General features: G+C 49.8%; 5 protein-coding genes across 5 annotated transcripts; 1 reads left to right on the top strand and 4 right to left on the bottom strand.

Annotated features, from left to right (window-relative positions):
• Window positions 1-910: 910 nt before the first annotated feature.
• On the bottom strand, window positions 911-1,686 carry FIBRA_07480 (uncharacterized protein; the record flags this gene model as incomplete). Its single annotated transcript, XM_012329162.1, has 3 exons — window positions 911-1,143; window positions 1,201-1,468; window positions 1,522-1,686. 3 exons carry the CDS (start codon window positions 1,684-1,686, stop codon window positions 911-913), a joined length of 666 nt encoding a protein of 221 aa, XP_012184552.1.
• A 2,042-nt stretch (window positions 1,687-3,728) lies between these two features.
• On the bottom strand, window positions 3,729-4,640 carry FIBRA_07479 (uncharacterized protein; the record flags this gene model as incomplete). The annotated part of the gene is made up of 3 exons (XM_012329161.1): window positions 3,729-3,838; window positions 3,895-4,031; window positions 4,099-4,640. 3 exons carry the CDS (start codon window positions 4,638-4,640, stop codon window positions 3,729-3,731), a joined length of 789 nt encoding a protein of 262 aa, XP_012184551.1.
• A 1,688-nt stretch (window positions 4,641-6,328) lies between these two features.
• FIBRA_07478 (uncharacterized protein) lies at window positions 6,329-7,204 on the bottom strand (the record flags this gene model as incomplete). The annotated part of the gene is made up of 3 exons (XM_012329160.1): window positions 6,329-6,673; window positions 6,736-7,101; window positions 7,166-7,204. 3 exons carry the CDS (start codon window positions 7,202-7,204, stop codon window positions 6,329-6,331), a joined length of 750 nt encoding a protein of 249 aa, XP_012184550.1.
• A 3,973-nt stretch (window positions 7,205-11,177) lies between these two features.
• On the bottom strand, window positions 11,178-13,641 carry FIBRA_07477 (uncharacterized protein; the record flags this gene model as incomplete). Its single annotated transcript, XM_012329159.1, has 13 exons — window positions 11,178-11,231; window positions 11,293-11,482; window positions 11,532-11,688; window positions 11,750-12,078; window positions 12,136-12,179; window positions 12,230-12,308; window positions 12,364-12,414; window positions 12,463-12,535; window positions 12,585-12,602; window positions 12,665-12,846; window positions 12,892-13,039; window positions 13,091-13,202; window positions 13,432-13,641. The coding sequence occupies 13 exons, from the start codon at window positions 13,639-13,641 to the stop codon at window positions 11,178-11,180; spliced, it is 1,647 nt and encodes a 548-aa protein (XP_012184549.1).
• A 929-nt stretch (window positions 13,642-14,570) lies between these two features.
• Window positions 14,571-19,918, top strand: FIBRA_07476 (uncharacterized protein; the record flags this gene model as incomplete). Its single annotated transcript, XM_012329158.1, has 11 exons — window positions 14,571-14,645; window positions 14,698-14,870; window positions 14,930-14,993; window positions 15,051-15,095; window positions 15,147-15,287; window positions 15,341-15,391; window positions 15,448-15,658; window positions 15,711-15,845; window positions 15,905-17,481; window positions 17,534-19,541; window positions 19,593-19,918. The coding sequence occupies 11 exons, from the start codon at window positions 14,571-14,573 to the stop codon at window positions 19,916-19,918; spliced, it is 4,806 nt and encodes a 1,601-aa protein (XP_012184548.1).
• Window positions 19,919-20,151: the final 233 nt, after the last annotated feature.

Below are 20,151 nucleotides of genomic sequence, written 5' to 3'. Positions count from 1 at the left end.
GACGGTGTCGGGCACCGCGGCTGCGGCTGTCTCTACGGCAAAAGCACGTCGTTGATCCGTATGGGCGATCTTGGTTTTTCTTGTTTTAATTCAAGGCGATTGGAAGCACTGCAAAAGTTATCTGCTGTATCTGTATGGGGTTTGATATCATGTGTCTCGTTCATACGTTCAACTGTGCCTTGAATGACATCGTTTTTGACATCTGATATAGGGACGGTGCGCATCAGCCTGCAAGAGTACGCTTGTGAGGAAAGGTAGTGCTACATTGACATACTCAGGACTGTCACGCACTGTGTCCCGCACTATTTCCAATCTACGGCTAATTGCAGAACACTTGTGACTCTTACTACGGCGATATCCTGCCCTGGTTTATGTATAAATTATAGACGCACCTTCTCTTTCTCGATCGCCTCTATTCGAAATAATGGATAGTGCCGTATGAAGCGGCATAACTCCCTGCGCCAGCGTAATAGCAAACCGCGCGGCAGGCTTGCACTATCGGATTATCCACTCAGGAGTGGATGCGACAGAACATGTAGTAACCCTACATACAATTAATATAATTTGGAGAGTTCATTACACTGTTCAGATTACTCTTGTAAGTCTATCTCTGTGAAGTGCTGTCCCACTGACTTCACACTCCAGTCTTGCATGACCCGTGGATTGTGTCGCAGTCATACATATAGAGGTTCCAGCCGTCACCCTGGAGGTAAGTAGTCAATGAACACAACTAAATTGAACTCGTCTCGTGGGATGGACCCTACACCGACGTCGCATGGTCTTTAAACATTACAGTAGGACTCGTCTCCGGTCAGTCATGGGAACGCTAGTCCTTCATCGATTCAGACAAACTCGACATCCACATAACTTTTACGGCCAGCTCGTACTGGCAAACAGCTCCCGGGCCAGTTCAGTAGAAGTAGGGAATGAGCCTATACGGTACTCTCTGCGCCCACTCGTCCCACTGTGACCCAAATTGGTCTCTCAGCAAGGCGTCTTCCCGCGGAGCACGTGTGAAAGAGACCACCGTGAAGTACGCGAAAAATGCCCCGTACAACGTCACCCCAGCACGCCCAGCTGGCGTCGCCAGAACCTCACACTCCTTCAGCCATGATCCCTGGCTGATGCAAGCGACTCCCATCCCTACACAGCACAACAGGCATGTTGTGTAACTCGGGTGGCGGATATACGCGTACGGACCACTCGTCACGAGCTTGTGGTCATCCCGAATCGCGACCTCATACGTGAAGAGACGCCCAAGAGCGCGGTAGCACAGGACTCGGATGAACGCGTTTGCGGTCACCAGTGCGGTCCCAATGAGGAATGCTCTGGAGAGGGTGATTCGGTTTGCAAGGGTAGTCGGACCGTTCACGAATAGACCCAGGACCCCCCGGGACAGAGGATGCGAAGGCCATCGTCTCGCGAGTATCACTGCCGACTCGATAAGACTCCCTGAGCACATGATATACTATCACAATCATAAGCATTGTATGCTGACAATTTGATTACTGAACACGGCACCTTGTAGATCGGGCTAGTAGTCTTCATGAGCGCAGAGAAGTACTGTTCGGACGTGGCAATGTTCTTTGGTCGCTGGCTGCTCGGGACCTGGGGATTTGGAGATGTGCACGCCGCATAGACACTGATAGTGTTTGCAAGAAGGAACGGAATTTTAGCAAGAGACATTGTACGAGGGATTTACGACAGCAGCAGGATCGAGAAGTTAGACCGAAAGTGTATGGGGTCAAGGGATTGCAGGATTGCTTAATATATATCACTTACGCGCTGTCTAGGGAGAATAGAGGTAATAACATTTTACCTGTCTGCGACGACGACTTGCCGCATCGGACAGAAAACGGTCACGAGGAACAGAGTCCTTCCATGCCACGCCTAGTGTCAAGAATTCCTTGGTCAGTAGAGCAAGGCTTTTCCAACCTCAGTAATGCAACACTAAATCCTGCAGGCACTATCAGTGTCAGGTGCTCCTTATATGAAATCGAATGCCGAAAAATCCACGCATAGAAATTAGTACCATATATAGACAGCATTCCCAATATAGCACGCGGAAACATCCTTCTGTCTGTGGCGAGTGCACAGAATACGCGCACACAGCCAGCAGTGTAATCCTGTCCACAAGCTCACCCAGCATAACGAGAGCAGATTCACGACGGCGAATGGCAAACGCGCACCTGCATCGTGCCAAGCTCGAGTCAACAGGAACGCGCCAACCAGTGTGCCTATGCTTGTTCAAGACAGTGAATGAGCGAAACAGCTGTATGTCGTCGGATGAACACCTAAAAAGACCGGCAGCTCCCCATCCGGTGTGTGGTGCATACAATCACAAAGACTTTTCCGTCGTGACACCGGGATCAAATGACACATACAGCACAACTCAATATACAGCTGGTACGCTGTTACGCCTTTCCCTCAACATGCAGTATAAACTCCAAGATAAGATCTGCATGACAAGTAGTGAGAGAACGTGGCATCATATCTGGTACTGACCTTAGAATCGCGTGAACATCTTTTAGACAATTATGAGTAGACTTAGGGTGTAGAAGCCATTGTTCTCGCCTGCCGAATTCGTGCACGACCATTCCGCCCTTCTCTCACTGCTCATGCCCCTGCCCTCCTTGCGCCGCCCACACCTCCTTGCGCCGCGGCGCAATCCCCCCCTCCGTGCTGACTCGCACGAACGCCTGGCTCTCCTCGTGCCCCCATTCCCTAGGGTGAGTGTTTTATTCCCCAGGACGCCTGGGAGAGGCCGTCCAATCGCCATCACCATCATCCTTTTCTCCACCAGCAAAACCCTGCACTACCATGATGCACTTTCCTTCTCAACCAAGTCTGATGGATGTCCTTGTCAGAGATGAAGCTGAAGAGCAGGACGCTAATTACATGATGCAAAAGTGCGAATTACTAGACTACAGTGAATTACCTATAACTCTAGTTTAGACAGATAGACAACCCTACCACGAAATTGAACTCGCGGTAAACAATTATCGACTGTCCGAGCAAGGGTTTTGCCGCAGCATGCAGCGCTATTCGAGTCAACCTGGTTCTGTAAGTCGCTCGTCCTCAGGGGTCGCATCGTATCCGAGTCTAGTCTCGCGTTAGAGGTCTGGTGAATTTCGCAAAGACTCACCTCTGCTGTGTATCATAGACGCGAAAAGCGTCGCTCGCGCGACTTTACCTTGCTCGGCCACATGCCATTTGGTAGCAATGTGGATCATGAGTGGTTGCATTGTGTATCATTGCTGCAGTGCTGGGAGATGATGCTACACAATGGTGGTTAAGACGTCGTTGGCGAGACTGATATGAAGGATATGCTGCTCAGGTAACCACCGTAATGTGGTCAAATAAGACAGAACATTCTGTGAGAGTCAAGTGGGCGAAGTGATCAAGTATTGGGCTGATTAGAGTTGATGACTCAACAATCACTCACATATGTATGCCAGTCCGAACTCGTAAGGGTTACCTAAAGGCTACGAAGCCCAAACTCAATGTTTGAATCGGAGCCTTCACTAGTCTTCCTACTCGCGTCCTACATTAGTACGGGCCTCCAGTCTTCCGACATGTATCGAATTCGATGTACCATGAGAAAGAGACGAATACGGCTCACTTCCAATGGGCTACAGTACTAACGAACATTTCAATTCGCGAGTTCACGATATACATGGGTTACCATGTCATGACGTTATAACTTTGAGGACGAGAGTAGTGTGCCATCACTGCGCCGCTGACAATCCCAGGAACTCGCGGATAGCCTGCCGCTTCGCCGCGGTGTCGCCCTTGGCTGGCTGGCCATAAGATTTGAGTAAATGCTCGTACCGCTCCTCTGCGCAAAAGGTGATAATTAGTGCACAACATAGGCACCTAATCCACAGCACGCACTGGTCATGCACTCAAATTCCCCCTTTGTTCCGGGGAAGTTCACAGGTGGCTTCCCGTTCGCCATCGGGAGCGGCTTGACCTGCGTTTTGTTCGACGAGATCACCGCGTTCTGAAGGCGTGGGTACAACCACATGTGGCTACGAGTGCACTTGTCGTCAGGCACACAAAATCGAGGAAGCATGTACAGAAGGATGCCCCACGTACTCGAGTTTGATCGTCTCTAGGATGCCGTCCACCTTCTTCGACAACTCTTCTACCGTCTTCTCGAGCGAGTTCGGCTCCGGTTCCGGCTCCGGTGCCTCACCGTTCTCCCTCGGCACCTCTTTGACAAAATTCAGTGACTCTCGTTTTCCTCCCCGGCGAAGTGACCGCAGCTCGTCCTCAAGTCGTTCTTGTGCTTGTTCGATCGCCTCCAAGCGCGCCGAAAGGGCCGCAATCGCGTTTATCGGTCCTGCAGAGTCGCCATTCGGAGCAGGATCAAGAGCTGCGGGCACCTCGACCGCCGCGAGGGCTTGTGAGGCAGCAGTAATCTGATCGGCAATGGCACCAAAGGACTCCGAGAGACGCTGAGTCCAGACCGTTGCACTAGCAGTGTTCATGTTGTCCCTTGAAAGTGGAGAGCTGTCTGTAATGTGGTTGTGTGGAAGGGGCGGTGCAATGGACGTCGGGCGGAAGTGGTCTACAAGTGTAGAGCTTGAGGAGGAAGTCGTAGGCGGAAACGCAGAGGGGAAGACGTTGGTACTCATGGAGCGGCGAGATTCGTGAAGGGCGCAGAATTATGGGGGCACGATCTGTGAAGGGAAGAGGGCAAGTGTGGGTGAAATTCGGCTTGGCTTGGGATCGAAAGACAGATATAGGTAAGAATGATTGGATCCATTGTCAGCACTGCTCCGGTAGACCTTCGAGGCTCGTGCTCAGGGCTGCGTGTGATCCCATGGTTGCCAGCATGTACACGGACATGATAGACACTGTAGTTGAGCGGGCGGTCCCGCTTGAGAGCCTGCACCCAATCCTGTGTACATTGTGAGCGGGAACGCGAGGGAGTGGGAATAGCGAGTGCGGACGCCGAGTAGCCGGTGGGAAGACTTGGTCGTGAGAATCAGCCGCTGAGAGAGCAAAAAATACCACTCCAGTTTGGGTGGACGCCAGAACGACGGGAAGTCCTATTGGAGTTAACATTTTTGACGTCGCGGGAAGATGGATGACTTTCCATGTAGGAATGATAGACATCAAACTGGCGCATACATGCGTATGGGACAAGGTTCACGGTATTCCCGGATATCCACTCGACAACGCTGCATCCTGCCAATTCCAACATGCCACCAAGCATGATTGCACAAGAATATGCACTTCTGTGATGCACCCGAGCAGGAACTATGCATGAACATTCACTACCTCGGTTTCATGGCAGCTTTGAACGATGGTGGACCAACGGATGGGAAAGCGTACCGCATTCGAGCCTGGAGGATGCTTATCGTGAGTGCGCAGTCTACGGGATGCTCTGTCTCAGACCAGATAGACGCCAATCACAAGGACGTGCCAACAGCATTGATCTACTGTTGCCGGCCGCTTCTAGCAGTTCCTGAGGATGAGATGAAAGATGTTAAATCGCAGGACTCACCAGTTCACTGGTTCCATCTACTCCCTTGCGTATACAACTGGCGGGATCGACAATCTCAAACTCTCTGTAAGGCCCACATGTCCATACCAGGCAGATTAGACACGAATCTCCGCGCCGCAGACAGGATCCCTTGGTAGAACGTGCAACCGAGGACAGCGAAGACAGATCATGAGAGTAGTGTCAAATGTAAATGGTGGTCGTTTGGAGCAAAGCGGGACGAGATGCGTTTGGGCAGATGCCTGTCGGATGTGGCCATGTGGCAGGAAACTTCACGATGGGTAGCTTTTCCACATGATGAATACACTGCTGAATGTAGTACATCAAGTCCATGATTCTCTTCGAAGCACCCGCCCAAAAGAGATCTCAGATACTGTAGCACTACTCGAGGTCGACAGCGAACACGGAGAGATGCGACGTGCTAGCAATATTCACTAAGATAATGGCTCAGGATGTGACGCATCAATACTTCAATGATGGCCGCTAGACCAAAAAGCAAAGAGAGTCGCAGCGAAACATGCTACATAATTTTCGGTCGACACGTTTGGGTACGTACGAGGCCAGCCGGCGGGCTGTAAAGAGAGGCGAAATTCAGTTTTATCTTCAGATAGATTGAAATTAAAATTTAAAAAAAAATTGAAAAAGAATTTGAACTTCAGATTACTTGTGTCATGTATCATGTTGAAAATCTGTTCGACTCAACGCAACAACAGGCTGAGCAGCGGCTCGTACCAGTGCGGTTTATGACAAAGAGTAATAGTCATTTGAGGAGCAACCGAGAAGCAACAGTAAATCGCGCATCTCAACATTGGCCAGTTAATCTGTACCAGTATATTCGTACACCATCAACCTCTGTGGGCCTCCACAGTACTCGCTACCGTCGCCAGGCGGCAGCGGACACAGCGAGTTACATTCCGATTCATCAACCTGCTCCACTCCGTTCGCAAATCCAAAGCTGCATTGGCAATCTGTCGCGTTCTCCACGCCTGAGAACGGGTACCCGATGTGCTGGCAGTAGTCAACGCACTGGTCGATGAGGTCGAGGTTCGTGCTGAACGTCTGGTGCACGACCGGGCTGCCAAACGCGGGCGTCGTCGGCGTGTCGACGAAGCACCCTTCCAGAGCCCATCCGCCTCCAGGCAGAGCGGGAGACTTGTAAATCTACAGCTCGCCAAGAGGATATGTTAAGATAGGCAATATAAATGCAAGGGACGTGCACTGACTTGGATACGCCATGAACCACCACACGACAGGTCTGCGTCTCCGCTGCACGCGATATCGCAGTCCGATTCGGGCGCTGTCGTCGGTGTGCCCACGAGCCCGGTCCCGCAGTGGCATTCGTCGCCATATTCAACGCCGGCGTAGATATAGTCCGCAGCATCGCAGCTTTCGATGCACGAGGCGGGAGTGTTGTTGGTAGACTGCGTGGTGACGTCTCCTGAGATCACGCGCGAGGGCACATCGACGGCGCACGCGTACTGCGTCGTCCAATTGAGTGGAATGGTAGGAGGGTCGAAGCACGATACAAGTTGCCCAATAGCAGCAAAAATCAGACCGAGAGCGATAACCTTCCCCATCACGCCGCGGAACTGAGGATGAGGGTGTTCTGTAGGATTAGGTGCTACATCGCTGAGGATTTATACGCCGGCGGACGATCTGGAGACCAAAAGGCTTTCGGAAATTTACCGACATAGTGAAGACGCGCTCGCTCGACGGATCTCAGAGCCTGACTGGTGCCGGGAGATCTGCCATGTAACGGAATGATGGTGCCTTGCCCAGATATTACTAGAGACGCACATAGAGAGCCGCATATGCAGCCGCAGGGCCAGACACAATGGGACTATGAAGCTGTAAGAGGAGAGCCGTCCACCGTCCGCAGATCCAATTTAAGCGCTATATGTTTCTGAACAAGGATGAATCAACTTCGTTACGTGACCTCCCATAAGAACAGAGTCAGGTCTTGTAGAAAGGGCATAAAACCGTACGCAAACTGGTTGACATGCCATTTTTTGCGAAAGCTTGATAGAGGTCTACCATATATTTCTGGGCAGGGCCAGGCACAACGTCGACTGCAGTGTGGCCGAATCCCCGCGCTTGAGGAGATCATCCAGGGCAGGATATACTTGAGGCGCGTCATTCAGAACTTGGCCAAGGTGATTGATGATTGATTGACTGTAAATGAATGAGAACAAGTGCTTATATTCCTTCTAGGCCATGAGCGGCGATTTAATAGCACTTCCAGACGCCGTTGACTTCAGGCCGTTGCTCTCCTTGCAGCCGTCCTAGACTGGCAGAACGCGTGCACTAGCCAAGTCGGCATACATATCAGCAATGTGTAGCGGTTTATCTTTCACGTATGACATACTACGTTCCCTAACAAATCGTCCTGAAGGGCTGCCCATGACCCCAGGCAAGCCCTGCACCACCAGATGACTTTTGGCGCATGTGTTGTTGCTGGTATTCAAAAAGCCACATATTGCTCCGTAGATAGTCAAAGTTTAGGGAAGATGGTTTGCAGCGACAGAGGCAGCTCCAGCACAAAGTGGATCGATAATAAGCCGGGAGCGCCCGGCCCGGGGTTGGAAGTATTCGTTGTCCTCAAGCTCGAGTCGGTCGATTCGTTCAATTTCAAGGACAGGTGAACACAAACTTTCAGTACGTACATTCTCCCACAGGCGGAACGTAGAGCCCACTTGATGTGAGTACTAACGTAAGTACCGTAAGAGTGCTACGATTTATCTAAATCAGTGCTTGCAAAATATGTATATGAATTAGTGCGCTATCGGAACCAATGCTTCCTGTTCGCTTCCTTTTTCTGCATCACCACAACTCGCTCCCTCTGCGCACATCGCTTCAGCCTCATCAGTTGATAGCCTCGAGACAACCACGGGGAACAGAATCTGCGAGCGAGCGTATTCAATATCTCGGAGCCAGGTCCTAGTGTGCAGTCCGGAGTCTCCGGTGATAGAGTCGAATACCTGTGCAGACGAGACGGCTTGAAGATGCAGCATCAAGCGAGATAAGAGGATAGGAATCAGTCTGCGATATATGCTTTTGTCAAGGATTACCGCGTATGACCATGGGTGGAGGACTGACGACATCATCAGCTCATCCAAGTTATCAATAGCTTCTTGTAGATACTAAAGCCATGCCAGTGCGTTAGTAATGACCCAAAATCTTGACCGTAATAATCGTACACTGCTTAGGTTACACGTGCGAGAAATGACATGTGAGAGGTTGCGAGCCGATAAAAATCTGCAGAACATGGTCCCGGGTCAACCAATTGCAAGGGAGTTAGCCGTCGATGTCGTTGATACGTACACAAAATACAGTGTTCCTTTGCGTCGAGACAGTGAGCTCAGGTGTACACCTTGTCTTAGCGCAACTCATATTACATACCATCTCTCAGTAAAGTGCTCGCAATTGTACTGGTCCTCCTGAGATATCCCTTTGGTAAAGGGAACCTGGAGAGATAGAACCAGACAACAGCGATGAAACTTACGGTGGATAGCAAGGCGAACGCATCCAGTACAGCAGCCACCGCAAAGAAAGTCCGTCGACTGCGGGAAATTGAGTGAGTTTGAAACATTTAGTGTTCATAAACACTCCGGGGATGTACCTAAGGCTCATCTCACCAAAAACCACACATCGACCATGTTCGAGTTTGAAATCCCGAATCATAGCAATTTCATACTGCATGCTCAATATCAGCTCTACTTGTAGTCACAATACACATATATAATAAATCATAACATACCAGGTGTAACGCGACTGGAGCTAGACCTCCCGCAAGAGTGATTAGAGAGAGAATCCAGTTTCTGTGACTGATAGCTAATATCAACATATATGAAATGGCTGTAACGAATGGCATGAAACCTGACGCTCAAGATCTGAGGAACATAGCGACTGACCCGTATTGACAATTTCATCAACGATTGCACTACTGAGGAAAAAAATTGCTATTCCTTGACAACTGGAACCGTGTTAGCTGTGCGCGATGTAAAACATGACAATTGGCTCTGACTTCTGGATTACGGTACGGACATTCGTGAGATATTACCCGTTGCATAATTGAAAGCCGCACTCACAGGCTCTGTCTTCCAATGTATGACTCCGAGTAGACTGTGAAAAGATACTGCAAGCATGTTCATGTAGTTGAGGAAGAATACGATGATTTGTGTTCGCCTGCCCGTCTGGAGAAGCGTGATCACTTCACTTAATGTGAGCATCGCTTCGTAGAAGGGCACGGCTACGAAAGTTGAGATGTTTTATTAAGTATTAAAGAGTCTTCGACTCACATGAAGCAACTATGTGTGGTTTGGATTTGACTGCCCTGCTACGTCGCAACGTACTTGTCTCATCTTTCGCGCATCCAGATGAAGGCAACAGTCACATACCGTGCTTGCCTCCGGGAAATGATTACAGGGTCTGTGGTGCCGTTCAACATGAGAGTTACGCTCAGGAGGTGAGATTTTAGCCGACTCAGCTAGGATATCTGTGTTATATGTACTATATGCCCGCCCTAGGCTATGCACCAGACGACACCAGATGGTGTTACATCCCACCTTTTTGCCAGAATTACAAGCCTATCAGACAGCTCTCGATAGTTCTCATGGGCAGAAGCGAACAGTGAAGCGCGAGTTTCAAAAAATAAAGCGTCTTTGATGCGAAGCGAAGGAATCACCGAGCAGATATGGCCCACTATGGCTAGTCAGGCTGTCACGGAATCCGCCTTTTGACAACCAATCGCATCATAGGCGTATAGCTTCGACAACGCCTCAGACGGGGGTGCTCCTGCCAAAGATGAGGTGATCATTCAGCCTGGACGTACCAGCACTATTGCAAAGGATGACGTACCTGGCCGTAAGTGGTGTCCAGTCACCTCATGGTCGCCACCGCGAATCCGGATGATCCTAATTTCCTCAGCATCCGGAGCCTGGCCGACCGTTACATCGCGGAGATTGGCTGGGACATCATTGACATAGGTTATTGACTTGGGAATTCGAAGCTGACATATACTGGAATGAAGATGATGCTGGGGGTTTGTGGATGGACGAGTTGGAACGATCAGCCTTGGCCGTACCGAGATGCCACAATACGGCGAATGAGGAGACTGATCTTTCTCTCACCCAGTCTCCGATCAGGTCCGCTCTCGTAAGGCTTCAACTCAGTCTAGCCAGGTCATAGGCCTATCGCGTACCTGTCATATTTCATTCCAGAAATTATTCTCAATTTGAAGCATCTTCATGCCCCAAGGCGAATTCCGAATGCATCGAGTGGAGTATATCCAGATTCCTGTACACCAAACTGGAGACCGCATTTCCGAGAGGATGCATATGATTCTCTTGTAGACCATTGCTATTAGTGCAACTCTCGTCAGTGGATAGATAGAACGGATGCCTAGTCGGACGGATTTCATCAATTTCGCATACTCAAGGGTCATAACCGGAAGCTAATTGGGCGGAAGAACTGACTCCGTAGCTAGAGCCACGGGTGGTTTGTTGACGAGTGGGCTCATCCGTCGCGGATCCTATCGTTGTTTGCAGTATGGTAATCTACATCAATTACGCAACAATTTGGTGAGACTAAAAGCTTGGGAGTTTTTAGAAGTACAATCAGCGGACAGAGTCTCCAAGCCAGGAGCTACAAGCACACAAGCACTGAATCACAAGACGTATCTGAAATCTCTATTTTGGACATCTGTTAAATCTAAAAATTCCTATGGGTCGTATGGAGTCAGTCCTTCTCAATGCTCGTGGTAGGGCCGCCAAAGTACACACCTTCTCTACTTTCTGTCGCACGCAATTCCCTTGCGTGTCGGTGACCTCGACGAAGACTTCGTCATACGTCTCGTCTGGCGGTTCTGTGTCACGTCGCTTGTTTTCAGCCGAGAGAACACGGCGGATCATCAGGAGGAGGATGGGACAGAGGGTATAACATAGTCCAATGATTGTCCATGGTATATGATTCCTATGAGCAAGTTCAGGCGACAGCATGACTCGTTATCAAAGTAGCGCACCGCGGTTTGAATCTCTCCTGCCACATGAACGGCCCCGCCGCGTTACCGATACAATACGCGATGAGCATGATTGCATTAACAGTCACTCGCTTCGTATGCCCCGCAGTCACATTCGATAGCCACGACAAAGAAAGTACAAAACCCGTCGTGCCTACGCCTATATTGAGTTAGTTGGGCAGATGAGTGGCTTGAAAATGTATAGGAGATACGCGACGCACCAGTGAGCCACTGTGCGCACAAGAGACCAAGACGATTGCTCCATGGCAACACATTGAGAAGCAGCACGCCGATGAGATTAGGGATAAAGTACACCGCTCCGACATATGCCCGCGCGTTCTGGTAGTGCGCCGCAAGGTGAACGCCCGTCCATATTGTAGCAATCTCGATCACACCATCAATACAGCCGAGTAGCGTCGTTTGCAGGTACGTGAAGCCGAACGAGGCCACAATCATCTGCCCCTGGTTCGTCAGGCTATTTGGCACGTTGTTCAGCGCTGAGAAGAGGGCGAAAAGCCATGTTTTCGGATCCCGCAGTGCTTCGTGGACCCTGGACCCTGGAATGAGATTCGGAAAAAGTGGACGGGAACACACGCGTAAAACTCACTGATCAATTTTGAAATGTTTGTTTTCAACTCCCGTTTGGTTTTCCTGGATACCCATACTCAGTACGGGGTATGTGGAGCATATAAGGTGGCTACCTTCAAGCGTCTGATGGCGACGGTGCGTTCATACTTCGTCAAGAACCACGCATTCGTCGGTGAATCAGGAAAGTATAGCCTTGAAAGATCCGGTTAGTGTTCGAGTAGTTATACTAATCCGGGATGACTCATACCAGAAAGTGATAGCTGTTATCAGTGTTAGAACACCCGTAATAGCCATTAACCTGCGAGAAATCAGCAGTCGCGAATGGGACGGCAACTTTCCTACCGACCATTGCCATGGCTCGAAGCCTTCTGTCTTGATATGTAGGGTGCCGAAGCTAATGAAGCCGGATATGATCTGGGCTACAGCTGACATGAGTGGAGATACGTAAACGTTCGAAGTCTCACGTACCCGTGCCGTTCATGAGGACTGGACACCAACACAACATGAATTCACTGAGAAAGTAGGATAGTCGGTGAAAGAACACTCACACCAGTAGCCGACTCGTAAAGTTTGCTCGTTCCGCGTGTAAAACATCGAACTGACGATCATAAATCCAGCGGTTATGGATCCCTCACACATCCCGAGGACGGATCGAACAATGAAGAGACCGGCAAAGTTCTTGCAGGCAGCATGTGCAGACAAAGCGATTCCCCATACGAATATATTGAGGCTAGAAACCTCAAGACATGAAAATGTCGAGTGTATATTCACATACCTCATCCATTTACCAACTGGAAATCTCTGTAGGGCAAGGTTTTGCGGATATTCGAATAGCAAATAGCTCAAGTAGAAGATCGTTCCAAGCCTACTGCATATGAGACGAATGTCGTATGACAATAGTTCTGTGCCCATACCAGTTGTATCTACCAATAAATCGTGAATATTATCTCCAGTTCCGCCTTGTTACAACGTACTCATTTGTGGTAAGATGCGTAGCTTCTCTTCGTGATACGGAGCGTAAAAATACTCATTCGCAGTCAGAGCACAAGAGAACGACAGACCTAATCCCGAGAATTGCCGCACTTCCTAGCGTTGTCTTGTCCATGAATTGTATCCAATACAATGCTAGCTCACGCTCGTGAGTACATGTCGTGTTTTTGGCACCCCAGAGAGCCGAGGACACCCGGTGACCGTGCAACACGCCAACCACAGCTCGCAGAACACTTGGAATCCTCGGCCAGTGGAAGACCGTAGTATAAAATCATGACGTACTGCACATTAGAGGCAATACATGCCAGTCAATCTTCCTTCGTACTCTGTCCGCCTCCTCAGGGTTGATGTCAACTCCCTCGCCAGCCAGCTGTGCAGCAGTATCGACTTCAGTGCTAACAATGGAGACTGGGGAGGGTTTTCCATCATCTCTATCGTTGAGAGATTCACTTGAGCCGACTCGACGAAGCGGAACGAGCGGTTCGTAGAACAAGCCTTGTTTATGACGACGACCGAGATTGAATAGTCTCGCCATTAAGCTACCTGCTGTGTTTTGGTGGGTGTCACCGGTGGGAATAGGTGCTGAGCAGAGTCAGACTGTGCGAGACGGAGAAGCGTTGCCAACTTGTAGATAGCGAAGTGAGAATTCGGGAAAGTAAACGGTATATGCATATGGCCGTCTTAACAACCTAAGCCGTGCACTAGTAATTGCCAGACATGATGCATGAGGGTCCCCAAGGGGGCTTGGAAGTTGGGATGATGATCGTGAGACTCGACTTGACCGAACGTATATTTCCGCGAATTTTTAAAATTTAAGCCAGCACTAAGGTACTGTACATGGTACAACTGCATCGACTCGCCCTGTTTATCCCGAAAGACCTTTCTCGATCTAGAGGATGAGCCTGAGGCCGGCGCTCACACAACGACTATATTATGTCTCGGTCTTTCTTCCAGCGTGAAGTCTCTTGGGACGTCGCTCAACCGTGACAGAAACAATGTAGTTCAACCTGGCCGCAAAAGGACTGGTCGATCGAATTATATTAGCTTTCCTTGGGGGGTGGCAACGGAGAATTTGGGAACCCTCTCGTCTACAACCACTATGCGCTATATGTGTTCGGGGTAAGCGATGGCATTGAGCGCGTGTGATGGCGCACTGACAGTTGGCAACAGACGACAACATCTCGTCTCTTGTTTACTACCTTCTTGCTTCCCTTTATCCACGCGTGACGGTTGACGGCTTGCATTGGCGACGGGTGTGTAGATCTCTATAGGGCTGAACTCTACACTTGCAAGGTTGGTCCTCCCATTCATGAAGCCTTCAAGTACTTATCATCAATAAGAGTTCCTTAGAGTGTATACTATCGGATTTATTTAGGATTTCATGTGGCCAGGCTTATATGCTCGATGTCATTCAAATTATCCGGCATTTTCACAATTGAAAATGTCCAGTATGAAAACAGAGTAATGCTGCCCAACGATAACGATGTTGAACCATTGGTATGTGTTATCCCAGAGCCTGAGGTCTCTGATCTTGAATTGGTGCGGCAATGTCCCTGTATCTGAATACGCCCATATTAATTTTATGACACAGTGGCAACTTATCCCCAGCTCGGCCGGTCGGTACCAAATCAAGAATCTCAAGTATAAGCACGCCGCCATTGCCCAATACCCATATAAAGACTCTATGCCAGTAGTTGGATCAGAGGGAAAGTGTTGGTGGTTCATTGAGAGAGTGGGTGCAGAAATTGATCCAGATGGTTACTTGTATGTCATCTTTCTGGCCAAAGTTACATATGATGATAGTCATCTCACTAAGCACTCAGCATTCGACATAATGTCAAGACTGACTTATGTTGGCATCTCTATGACGGTTCTGATATCACACCAGTACGTTGCACAGTGTGAACAGTGTCATGTCATATGACCCTAGTTTGTTACTACCAGATATATCTACGGCCTTTTGCAATAGATCGTCGATGTATTTGGAAGGTATTCATTTATGATTCGTTTCTGCTTCCTATATTCACAATTCTATTATAGATTTCTCCATACGATCATTCCAGTGTCGATACAATGGCAGCTCATTTGATGGTTCCTTCACAATCGGCTTCCTCATCCAGTCCAACTATCTCAGTGGAGCTACTGACTGTCTTCAGCTCGACACTTGACACATGTATAGAGGTACAAGTTGGTCCCCGAATCTTGCTGAACGAATCTCATTTACTTTCGCATAGGCTCATCCCTCTATAGCCTTAACAGTGAGGATACTGAAATGCTCGTCCGAGGTCACTTGCTCATACCCTCCTAGCATTTTGATTCAACTTACACTATTCTTACCTAGATGATCATTGGACATGTCTATCGCAGTGAAGGAATATCCGATCCGGATTTATCAGGGCTCCTCACGGAGATTACTGGAGTATATAAGCTGATCCATGAGCAGAAGGACCTGTTCGTGAATCTCGCCATGGAAGAGGTTTCAGAAAAGATTGCGCGACAGATGTTGGAGTGCGCTGATTTTATTACCCACCACTCGGAAAAAGCAGTATTTTGTGGGTGGATTTCAAAGTATCGCAGCTCTATTCATAAACTTGCACCTCGCAGGGACAAAGCTCGGAAAGAATACCTCTACTGAGACACGTCTAGAAGTCCGACGCCTGAATGTCATCTTGAAGAAGCTTGTCAATTGTGTTCAGCAACAGATCGCCGATAGCACCTTGATCTATATTCATAGGGTCGGTAAGTACAACCCAGAATTCAATCAGAGCGCATCTGGATACTCAGCATTGGTGAGGTAGCCCAAGATGTGGACTTAAGCGGCCTGGAATACGCGGTTGGAGCTGGAATGAATCCGTCCAAAGAATGTCTTGATGGAACTCGGATGGAGATTATCTCCATGATCAAGGACTTCTTCTATTCGACTAAAGAGGATGCAAAGCGAATCTTCTGGCTATCTGGTATGGCGGGGAAGGGGAAATCCGCAATTGCTCATACGATAGCCACTTGGTCCCATGCGCGTGGCGGGTTGGGCTCTTGTTACTGCTTCGATCGAACACGACAAGCAGATCGTCGACACGAAAAGATATGGTCTACGATCGCGCGAGACTTGGCCGATCACGACCCCTTTATCCGCCGTGAACTTGCGCGTATTGTGCTTCACGGCACCAGTGAACTCAGGCATACAGAGGCTGTCAGTCGACAATGGGAACGGCTGCTTACTGTCCTGAACAATGTGGCATCGATGGACAAGCCGGGACCTGTGCTAATTATCATTGACGCACTGGACGAGAGCGGTGAGTGTGACACCCGTGAACTAATATTGGACCTACTTTCTGGCAAGCGAGACGGAACCTCACTTCGAACAACAAAGCTTCCCCCAAACATCCGCATCTTGATCACCTCCCGCCCGCTGTCAGATATTCATGACGCTTTGCACGATTTACCACACGTTCAACACGTATCTTTGGATGACGATGCATTCCTGGAATCTACGCAACGTGACATCAAGACGTACATCAATGGCAAGCTGGGCCGTCAAGATGCTTTCGGAGACGGCGATGTCACAGAGCTTGCGCGCAAGTCGGGTGGTCACTTTGAGTGGGCCCGTCTTGCATGCCATTATGTGCGCAAGAACAGCGCGAGAAGTAAACGGGACCGTTTCAATTCTCTGATCTCTGGGACACTAGCTACAGGTGTACAGTTGTTGGATGATATGTACCGACGCATTTTGGAAGAAGTCATGCCCGAGGACGAGCGCGACGAGGGAATTGCGGTGTTTTGCTCCGTCATGGGACAAATCCTTGCCTCGTTGGAGCCATTATCAAGAGCTGCCTTGGTTGCGATGCGACAGCACTTTCCATGCGAGGACGGCGCCGACAGACATGAGCGGGACGTTTCTGTAAAGGAGATGGTTGAGTGCTTGGGGGCGCTTCTGATCGGGGTAACCGACAGTCGAACACCCATTCGGCCACTGCATGCATCCTTTTATGATTTCTTAGCAGACAAGCGTCGGAGTGGTGAGTATGGTGTCGAGCTGTCAGAAGCGCACCAACGAAGACTAGCCGTTGCTTCACTTTGCGTAATGAAGAACGAGCTACGCTTCAATATCTGCGGGCTGCAGACGTCTTACCTTCCCAACTCCTCCATCCCACATTTGCAGCAGAGTATCGCGAGCTGCATTTCACCACAGTTGCAATATTCATGTCGATTCTGGACTTCGCACGTAGTCGCTGCACGTTTCCAATCGTCGCTGGCAGAAGAAATTGAAACCCTCTTTAAGGACGAGCGTGTACTTTTTTGGCTCGAAGTTCTCTGTCTGATGAAGAGTCTCAGTGGGTCTGCTTCGGCACTGTCTTCAATCTGGTCTTGGCTCAAGGTGTGTCTATTCCCGATCATGACCTAAACAGATACTCAGGCCGTTGTTGCAGGATGATGATAATGGCTCACAGCTCAAAACGACCATAGCCGACACAGAACGATTCATCCGCTTATTTGCAGCACCAATGCTGTATAGCACACCACATCTTTATCTGTCCGTTCTACCTTTTGCTCCAATTGTATCCCGAATTTCAACGCACTGCGCCATGTTTCCCCGAACCCTTGTCGTTGCTGCTGGAGGGATGGCTAGGTGGCCATCTCTCTTTAATACACTCCGAGGGCATACCGATTTTGTCAAGTCAGTCACATTCTCGCCCGATGACCGACGCATCATATCCGGGTCATATGACAATAGGATACGTGTATGGGATGCGGAGACGGGACTGCAATCGGGCTCACCTCTCGAGGGGCATACAAGTAAAATTAACTCCATCGCAGTCTCGCACGACGGCCGACGTATCATATCCGGATCGGAGGACAAGACAATCCGTGTCTGGGATATACAGACAGGGAAGCAACTCGGCTTCCCCCTTCAGGGGCATACTGGGCCTGTCACGTCCGTCGGAATTTCACAAGATGGTCGACGCATCGTATCCGGGTCGGAAGATAAGACAATCCGTGTCTGGGATATGCAGACAGGGAAGCAATTGGGTCTCCCTCTCAAAGGACATGTAGGCTATGTCATGTCTGTCGCCATATCGCACGATGGCCAACGCATCGTGTCCGGATCATGGGACAACACGGTCCGTGTGTGGAATGCGAATACTGGGAAGCAGTTGGGGTCCCCTCTTGTAGGGCATACGGGCATTGTTGACTCGGTCGCAATCTCATATGATGGCCGACGCATCGTATCCGGATCGGACGACAACACGATTCGTGTGTGGGATGCAGTGACAGGGCAGCAATTGGGGTCTCCCATCGAAGGGCATACAGACTACGTCAAGTGTATTGCAATCTCGCACGATGGCCGACACATCATATCTGGATCGAGAGATGGCACAGTTCGTGTGTGGGATGTGGAAACAAGGCAACAATTGGGACCCTCTCTGGAGGGACACACCGGCGATGTCCTATCGGTCGCCATGTCGCACGATGGGCGACGCATCGTATCCGGGTCGGATGACAACATGGTTCGTCTGTGGGACGCAGAGATAATGCAGCAATTCAACTCTCCTCTCGAGTGGCACCGTATAGGTTATGTCAGGTGTGTTGCAATCTCGCATGATGGCCGACGCATCGTATCTGGATCAGATGACATGACGATCCGTGTGTGGGATGCAGTGACCGGGTTGCAATTAGGCTCCCCTCTCGAGGGTCATGCAGGCAATGTTTATTCTGTTGCAATCTCGCACGATGGAAGACGCGTCGTATCCGGATCGGCTGACAACACTGTCCGCGTGTGGGATGTAGAGACAACGAAGCAATTAGGTCCCTCTCTCGAGGGGCATACAGGCCATGTTATGTGTGTCGCACTCTCGCACGATGGTCGTTGCATCATATCCGGATCTTTAGATCAAACGGTCCGTGTGTGGGATGCAGAAACAGCAAAGCAATTGGGCCCCCCTCTCGAGGGACATATAGGCTATGCTATGTGTGTCGCACTCTCGCATGATGGCCGACGCATCGTATCCGGATCATCGGATAACAGCGTCCGTGTGTGGGATGCAGAGACAAGGAAGCAACTGGGTTCGCCTCTCGAGGGCCATGCAGGCTATATCATGTCTGTTGCAATCTCGCGCGATGGCCGACACATTGTATCCGGATCAAGCGACAAAACTATCTGTGTGTGGGATGCAGAGATGGGGAAGCAAGTAGGCTCCCCTCTAAAGGGACATACAGGCCATGTCATGTGCGTCGCACTCTCGCACGATGGCCGACGCATCATATCCGGGTCGGAAGACAACACAGTTCGTGTATGGGATGCAGCGGCAGGGCAGCAGTTAGACTTCCTGTTTGAAGGGCATACAGACTCTGTTCTATCTGTCGCAATCTCGCAGGACGGGCGCGTCGTATCTGGCTCTCTTGATGGCACCATCCAAGTTAGGGATATAGATAATGGTATGCATCTCTTTCTTTCCTAATATCTTGATGCTGATGAGGATATCCCAGCTGCATACATGCCGAATCCTGCGCCTGCTACATCGGACGTAGTGTTTTCTGGGCATCGTGAACTGTGTTTCTCGTTGAATCCCGCTCACAAGCTTCGTTCCCCTGTCTCATTTTTGCAGGACTCTCCACCGATTTCGCTGTTTCCCAACGAGGATGGTTGGTTGGTTGGCCCTGAAGGCCGGCTCCTTTTCTGGGTCCCACCTCAACTTCGGACCGCCATGCACTCCCCGATAACTACTTTGGTGATACCCACGTATGGTTTGCAGCTTGATCTGAGTAGGCTTGTACATGGAGAATCGTGGCAAGACTGTTGTAACTTGGACTAAACCACCTTTCATGGACAATACATATGACTGCAGTTGATATTTCGTCTATATTGTAATGAGGCGCTTGAATCTATGCACGAACACTCAAGTTACAGGCACTAGTATTGTGCATCGTATATAATCGATGGCATGCTAGACGTAGCATTACCTTAAACCGTCACAGTGTTTATAGTGCGCTCGTCTACGCTGCAAGTCGCAGATGTCGCCATAATTCTCTTGGTGAACTTGGAAAC

The sequence above is a fragment of the Fibroporia radiculosa genome (assembly GCF_000313525.1).
Source record: "Fibroporia radiculosa TFFH 294 genomic supercontigs, scaffold13136, whole genome shotgun sequence".
Lineage (NCBI taxonomy): Eukaryota > Fungi > Basidiomycota > Agaricomycetes > Polyporales > Fibroporiaceae > Fibroporia > Fibroporia radiculosa.
This window is presented reverse-complemented; position numbering and strand designations above follow the sequence as displayed.